Source organism: Macadamia integrifolia, chromosome 2, assembly GCF_013358625.1.
Source record: "Macadamia integrifolia cultivar HAES 741 chromosome 2, SCU_Mint_v3, whole genome shotgun sequence".
NCBI lineage: Eukaryota > Viridiplantae > Streptophyta > Magnoliopsida > Proteales > Proteaceae > Macadamia > Macadamia integrifolia.
Window position 1 is genome coordinate 3,479,614 of NC_056558.1, and position 8,291 is coordinate 3,487,904.

The window sequence follows — 8,291 nt, forward strand, 5'->3', positions numbered from 1 at the left end:
CTCTTCCTTTAAAATATTTAGTATAGATCATAAATAACAAATACATATATACTAGTATTCTATACCGAGCTGGTGCTGGGCTTCCAACTCTTCATTGAGCCATTCACTGGAATCATCCCAGGCCCAGAGTTGCCCAAACACGGGCCGGGCCACCAGTAATGTTAACAACCAGTATTTGAAGGTTAAACAAACCAAAATCAGAATTTTTTTTTTTTTTTAAGAAAAAAAATAGGAATTACCAAGAACAGGTGCGTATCGGTCATTTTCATCCTTGCTTTTTCAAAAAAAAATATATATGTTTTCTGTTTTACCTCTAAATCAATATGGAATTAATTCGGGTACGTATCAGTATCAAGACTGATATAATAAATTAACTGATATGATACCGATCCTCGTAACAATGGGTGAGAGCAAGGGTATTAATCGGTTCAGTTCTAGTGTAAACGATTTGGTTCGATTCGGTACAAACTTTTTTAGGTAAAACCAAAATCATATAATTTAACAAACAGTTTCATATATGAGAACCGAAACCATTTATAAACAGTTTCGGTTTAAATGGTTTCAACGGTTTTCTTATTTTTTCTAACATTTTATCCTAACAACTTCTTTACCTATAAACATTTTAGTGAAATGGATGTAAATTGTAACATTGAATTGAATAGTTTATTGTTATATGCTTTTCTAATAGTTGTTTAATATAAACTTAAATTTTTTTTTATTGAAATGTATATAAATTTAACATTGAATGACTTTAACATTCTACGTTTATATTAATCAATATAACAGTTTGAACTTTAAAATCAAAATTGAATCATGGTTTCAATTTTAAAATTAAAACCAAACCATTTAATAAATGATTTAATATTTTGATAAATAATTTTGAGTTCAACTTCACATGAGACTGTGAGAGTAGGCGAGAGAAACCTCTTTTATTCATTTTTAACAAACTTGCGTGGCAGTAGTACAGTAATATACTTAAAGATCAAGCAAGGATAGAAAGAAACGAGCCCAAGTGACCACACCACTTCTTTCGTTTCCTTGGTTCAGCTGGAAAAATTTGCAGGAAAAAAGAAAAGAAGAGGAAAGTAGTACACCTGGCCTTATCTCCATTAAAGGATTAAGAAAAGAAAAAGGTTAGGTTTAAAACTGGGCGTTCATCTCGCTATCGCCGTCCACCACCGTGGACAGGTAGGTGGAGGTGTCTGAGTTGCGAGCTGAGCAATTGGCACGAACCTCTCCCTGGGTTCCCGTCAAGACGTTAAGCTGGCCCATCTTGATCATGGCGAAGATGAACTTCTCGAAGAAAAGAGTCTGGTTGAGAGCGAAGCTGGTGACGATGGGCTTGGTCCTACTGTCCATGTACAGGTCTTGATCGGAGGTGAAGAGTCCCTGTCGATTCATGAGATCGATATAGTACTTATTGTCGAACAGGTCTGGGGTTCGGATATCCAAGACGGTAGTGGCATTGGTATCGGAGGTTGGGCAGGTACTCTTGAGGTTGTTAGCGAAGGTCTTGTCCATAGTTGTGTCTTGGGTAGGGTAGAGGCGGTCGGTGAAGGAAGAGCAGTGGCTGAGTCCAATCGTGTGTCCACCTGAGAGAGCCACCACGTCGGTGGCGTCTAACTTCTTGGCAGCCAGTGAAGTGAGGAGTGTGGTGGTGTTGCTGCTGGGCGCTGGCAGGTTTGCTAAAGTTGTTTCCCTTGTCGCGAAGCTCAGACCGTCTCGCCTTCCTAAGGGTACTTTGTATTTGGGTCCTCCGGACTGCACACCCAAGAGAAGCAAATGATGAAGAAGATGTAGAAAATGAGAACATGAAACGATGCGAAAAAAAAAAAAAAAACACACACCACACAGAGTGTGGATCAGGTTCTAGAACCATTTTCATACGGTTTGATTCACACAAATGGAGTTCACCACATAGTTGATTGTTGGATAGATTTCAAGTATGTGGATTAGTCCCGTTCAAGAATAGTTCTCGTACAAGGACTTGATCCACTATAATCCATAAGGATTTACGTGGTTCGACAAAATTATTTATTTTATCAATGTGACGAGATCTACTTCACTCTAAACTTAGCTACAAATAGGATTCCTACAAATATACACAAAGCAATGAAAGCCTATACATGTAATTTAATGAAATATCCAAATAGTCCTAAAAACTGTCCTGACAAATTTCACCCTGAACCTTGCCATGGACCCGCTTGCTCGTCAAGGCCCCATTAATGAAGAAAATGGGTGAGGTGGATTCATTCCTCCAGGCATTAGAGGTTTTAAGTCTCTAGCCTCTTGACGGACCTGCAAAATTCTGTTTGAACATGAGAACAACATGTTCAAGCATTTATTTGGTTCAATAAGATTGTCTATTTCCTCAATAAAATGAGATCTACTTCACTCTCAACCTAACTACAAATATACATGAAGTGGTGAAAGTCTATACAAGTAATTTACTAAAATATTCAAATAACCTTAAAAAATGTTTTTGGGAAATTTCACCTGAACCCCACCATGGACCCACTGGCTCATCAAGGCCCCCATTAACGAAGAAAATGGGCAAGAGAGATTTTAAATCCTTATTCACTCATTTACACAGACGTCGGAATACAAGACATCGTACCCCAACAGAAGGAAAAGAAAATAGCATAGTAGGTGTGTGGTGTGAAGTGTGTAGTTTACCAAGAAAACGGAATCACGGGCTGCAAGAGCAACGATGTCGGCACAGGAGACCACTTGGCCGCACTTATTGTGGACGAGGGCGCGGAGGTCGTTGATGATCTGAAATGCTTCAGCCCTGAGGCTTAAGTTTGGTGGCGCCTCCTGCTCGCTCGGACCACTGGCGGATCCGTCTAGCAAAACCGAACCATCACATCCCTGCAGTTACAGTTGCACCCACATGATCAGCTACTTCATTTACTACAAATGCTCGATCATAATAAGCCCATAAGGAAGCTAACCTGAACAAAGCAGTCATGGAAGTGTAGACGGAGGAGCCCTGCAGCTTGGCCAATATCCTGCTTGAAAATTTTCTTGAGATGGGATCTCACGATGCTCTCAACTTTAGGGCAGTTAGACTTATAATAAGTCCATGAGAGACCCTTCACCAAAGGTGGGGAAGATTCTTCCTCCGAGACACCAGAATAGATACCCAATACAAGGGAAGAAAAAATCAAGAGCACAGAGATAATGAAAGACGAAGTGGAAGCCATTATTGATTGCTCTGTTCTTTCAAACGGGTAATGAAAGACTCAGTCAGTTATATAGGCAGAGAGAGAGAGAGAGAGAGAGAGAGAGATCGTGGCCAACAAAATGTGGGAAGGGCAATTACTTTTCTCTGTGACTTCTGTACCCACAGTGAGGTGAGTCCTTGTCAAGTCCATTGATCCATCCATTCATCTGCTTATCTTCAAACGCGCTAGCTCAATTATTACATTATTGCCTCACTGTTAGTGCTCATGGCATCATCTCCAGGCCCATAGTATTATCATTTTGGAAGGGGAATTGTCCTAGACCCTGAAGGCCTGAACCCTTTTGATTTTACTTTTGGGCAGGAGGAGGTCCTACAAAACAAAGGGAATCCAATTTCATGTCTACTTTCCAATTCATCCTCTTCGGAAACCGAATCATACTTTAGCTTTCACTGGAATTCCTGAAACTTTATTATGAGTTTCAAGCAGCCCACGTGCTTATTTCACATGTTTTTTGAATCCTTGTGATGATGAGTAACTTCGATACCCTTTAAACATTAACGTGAAAGACGACGAGAAGGCTCAAGAACCCTAACAATTAGTAGTGTCATTTTTTTTTTTTAACTAAGGTGTCCAGGCCACCGCTTCTTTCTATTAATCCTCGGGAGACTTAATGCAATAATCTATCGCAATGATTTCTATTTAAATTGTAAATGCAAAAACCTAGGATCGTAAATCAATCATTTCTTAATGTGTGGGGTATCAAACCTTAAATTGAATCGATAACAATTCAAATCAAACCAAATCGAAGTTTTATTGGTTCGGTTTTGGTCTGAAGTATTGCAACTCCAAAACCAAATCGAATCACATCAGAAACCGGATGAACCCCAAGCCAAATCAAAACCAGTTCAAAACCCAGATCGAAACAAAAACCAAACCGGTAAAAAACCAAAAACATACCAAAATTTTATTAAGGGTAATTTACAATGCCACCCCCTGAAGAATGCCAGTATTATAGAGACACCCCATCTCTTTCACCAAATTAGACTCGGACCCCCTGCCGTTAGTTACTTGACGGTGAGAAATTAAAATGACAATTATACCATATTCACTAACCGACTCAAGACGAGCTATGGTGACCTGGATAGCACCGTTGACCTCGCCGGAGTTACCACCGCCACCGAGAGATCCATTTCCAGAAACTAAGACCGATGGAACGTTGGATCTCGTCGACGGCCCGCAAGTAACTTTAAGTTTCCTGACGATCGCCACCATAGAAGATCATTCGTCCTTGGCCACCTCAGATGCAGTGGGATCCTGCCTGAGGATGAGCTTCTCCGTGGCTTCAAATTCCTTGGAGACGTTCTCAGGATTCCTTAGCAATCACTGGAAAAAGGATAGAGAGAGAGAGAGGAAAGAGACAACCCAAGTATGGCTATGGGTTCTGAAAATCCAAACGGTGGAAAATAGGAAATTTTTTCGTTGGTGTTGCTGAGTTTTGAATTCAATCCTCATCACCCATACAAACCCACCTTGAGAAACCCCAGAGTTGATGGTTCCGGAGAATTCAATGCTGGTGACGACCACTCAGTTGATGGTGGAGGTGGGCGATGCAGCAGCGTTAGTGCCAGAGAAGAGGAGCTGCAAGAGGGAGAAGGAAGTATGAGTAATAGCGGGAGTCGATTTGATCCCATCAGAAGCCATCTACGATCTTCGTAGCATCGCTGAGAGGATGATCACTGTTGGGTATTTGCACGAGTGCATTCAGGTCTATAAAGTATCCGCAAATCCACCGTCGACGCCAGCTTCCGCCGCCTTGGCATCTAGAAGCTTAGCATAGGCGAAATCCAGAGGCTGGAGTGGGATACCCTCGAGACCAAGATTTGGCGCTAGATACGCACTGCCAAGGTCTGCGTTCGTATCCTCTTTGCCAGTGAGAAACTCCTCTGCGAGTAGATCTTCAAGGGTCTCGGCCCCGCCACCGATGACGCCGCTTCATCGAAACCTTCAAGGGTCCCGTTCTTGCTGGACATTGACGAGATGTTCAGGTCCAAGTCATTCGAGCTTTGGATCCAACATAGAAGCAGTTGCTTCGCCTCCATCTTTCCTTTCCCCTTTCTCACGGTGATGGAAAAGTCGCCCGAGATGGAAATAGCTGCCGCTACCTGCTGGCTGCCGCTGAACAATCGTCGGTGGTTCAACCATTACGATTTGGGTGAAAGAAATATTCATTTATCACAAGGGTATTTTTGGTACTTCATATTTTACAAGGGTATTTTGGTATTTAAAATAATATATAGTTGCTGACATCAGCAAATAAGGTATATTCCTTAACGGTGATTGACGGTAGGGGGTCTGAGTCTAATTTGGTGAAATAGAGGGGGTGTTCTTATAATTATGGTATTCTCCAGGGGGTGGCGCTGTAAATTACCCTTTTATTAAAATAACCAAATTTTGTATAGTTTTGTATACATTTGTGTGGAAATCGGACCAAAAATCGAAAGCAGCATGATTACAAACTAATATAGGAAACCGAACACAAACCACACTAAAACCAAAATTTCCTTATTGGTTTGGTTTCGATTTCAGTATTTCCACTCTAAAACCAACTCAACCCAAACCAAAACAGAGCTGGTCCCCGACCCGTTGACATGTATGAGTATGTTGATTAAATTAAAAATAATAAAAAGAAAAGAAAAGAAAAAGTAGCATCGATTAGTTTTACTCACAAATAAAGTACAAGATGAGTATATTAAATATCCAATTAAATTTCCTATCGATATTACTTTGTGCCCTTGGTGGATCAAATATAAACTGATTTGAGAAATGACACAAGATACCCATCCAGCCTCCTTATTTACTGGATCATATATACACGTTGTTATGTAAAATAGTACTCTCAATTATTTCTACTGCTTATGATCAAATGAATCACTGACGAGTTACAAAATCACATTCCTCTATGGTTGGTATCAATGCAATGTAGGCTAAAAGGAGTTACAGACAATATTACATTGGGGTTAAAGCAAGTTTTTTCTTCTTTTAAGACATCAAAAATAAGGAAATTTTGAGTTATATAGTATCTTAAACTTGATCTATATTTATCCAAACTCTTCTATTGAATAATTCTTTCTGGTTTTTGATTAAGTAAATTTTGTATTTACCTCTTAAATAGATATCAAATTACCCAAGTATATATTACATAATTATAAATGTTTTGTTTATTATCCTTTAATGTCTATGTTGCATTCTAAAATCCACATAGCCATCCTTAATCCAACAAGGTATGTTATTTGATATATGTGTTCAGGATTGACCATTTTGTAGCACATTTTAATTTTATGTATTAATTTAGGTTAAATACATGCTAGAATAATTTGATAATTAATCTAATTGATTTACTATTAGGTGAATTTTTTTATAGAATGTGTAACATGATATATTATTAATTAACGAAGAGGGATCATTGCCAGGTTACGTGGCTCCTACACAAGGGGGCAGATTCTTCATTTGGGGGTAGTCATTTCACCCATTCTTGTGGTTGGAACTTTGGAATGCAATCTGGCCAACTTTTTTTCCCATTAATTAATTATACAATACATAATTTTTTTGGGAAGAAGGGGATAGAAATATATAATATGTAATTAGGTAATCTAATATATACATACTTAGAAATTAGATTTAAAAGTAAAATTTTTAAAAAAATGGTGAAATGTACCATTAAGAGATGTGAATTAGGTATTTTGTTCATACCAAAAAACAAATTTAATTGTGCCAAAGTTTGTTAGAATCGGAAATTAGGAAAGTTTGAATAAATGTTACTTAAAATTTGAGGATTGGCAGAAATTTCCCTCAAGATTAAAGGCTAGCTGTTGCCTAATCAGTTGAGAAAGGAGACATATTTTTCCAATATTAATGGGTAGGTGAGAACTGTTCTAACCTTGAAAAAAGGGCGAGGGAGTCGGTGAGTCAAATGATTGCTCACCACTCCCTATATCACCTTTATATGTTTCGCCCTCTCTCTTGCTAGCTTCAATATTTTGGTCCAACTCTAATCATTAATGGTTCTAAAGTGTTATAATTAATCACATTATGAATGCGAAAACAAACCTCAGATCCTATATCGTAATAAAGTGATTGGTAGTTGTTGTTTATTGTATAAGGACCAAAATAATGTGCAGTGATGGTAATCCTAGAAGATAACAGTTGGTGAGCATCGAACATGGTATAAATCGTGAACTCGGACATCTTAAGTTTGATTCTTATTAGGCACATCTTGAGTCACTCACACGGGGTGTTTAGTGCTCTTCACTGCTATGTGCAGTGATGACTGACTTGGTCTGGGATCTGGGCTAGGATGGACCTAACTTGTACATTTGCATCTGGCCTCCTCATTGAGAGTGGACACCACATCTTACACTCAAATTTAGCCTACAAGTAGAATCCACCAATTTTTATCTAAGTTTAAAATTTTAATAAAACAAGGATTCTTGCATGGGTCAAAAAATATGAACAAATAATGGTTGAAATTTCAAAGGAAAGGGCAAAAAAAAATTCACTTTTAAATAACATAGGAAAAAAAATATAATATAAAATAAGTTATAATGGTTGCTTCATTGCCACCTAATGGTTTTAGATCTGAATCATAGAACAATCTCTCAGTGAAATAAAAGTAAGAAATAAAAGTAAAGTTTTATATATATCATGAACCTCTCCAGAATCCATACCCCACAGTGGCTAGAGCGTAGTGCACTGGGTATGAATCATATGTTTGAGGGGTAGGCAACTAAAATTGTCAGCCCTACCTCCAATTCTTTTATAAAAGGACATGTTTCTCTACATGTCTCAGATTTCAAGAATGTCAGATTTCCCATGAGAAAGAAAGGGCTGGACTCAAATCCATGGAATATCCCCCATGAGTGGAAATGGAAAGAGGGATCGGACAGGATTGGGTTGGGTTGGGTTGGGTTGGGCTGGACCAAACAAAAATTCAAGCCTAAATTAGCCCGTAAAATTGGCATATATCTAAACTCGGGTCCAACCGTTATAGGCATGAAAAGAAAATTATAAAAAAAAAAATATATATATATATATTTTTTTTTTTTT

The 8,291-nt window shown here is 38.5% G+C and overlaps 1 protein-coding gene across 1 annotated transcript; it reads right to left on the reverse strand.

Moving 5' to 3' along the window:
* Positions 1 to 910: 910 nt before the first annotated feature.
* Positions 911 to 3,296, reverse strand: LOC122088357 (peroxidase 12-like). The gene is made up of 3 exons (XM_042657598.1): positions 2,955 to 3,296; positions 2,677 to 2,871; positions 911 to 1,761 (listed from the first exon to the last, which is right to left on the reverse strand). Exons 1-3 carry the CDS (start codon positions 3,204 to 3,206, stop codon positions 1,141 to 1,143), a joined length of 1,068 nt encoding a protein of 355 aa, XP_042513532.1. The 5' UTR covers positions 3,207 to 3,296; the 3' UTR covers positions 911 to 1,140.
* Positions 3,297 to 8,291: the final 4,995 nt, after the last annotated feature.

What these genes read in the sequence shown, in the direction of transcription:
- LOC122088357 (XM_042657598.1), bottom strand. Translation starts at nt 3,206, where the DNA reads ATGGCTTCCACTTCGTCTTTCATTATCTCTGTGCTCTTGATTTTTTCT. An exon ending in TCCATGACTGCTTTGTTCAG is followed by an intron (nt 2,872 to 2,954) that starts GTTAGCTTCCTT and finishes CTGTAACTGCAG; the next exon opens with GGATGTGATGGTTCGGTTTT. An exon ending in CCCGTGATTCCGTTTTCTTG is followed by an intron (nt 1,762 to 2,676) that starts GTAAACTACACA and finishes TTGGGTGTGCAG; the next exon opens with TCCGGAGGACCCAAATACAA.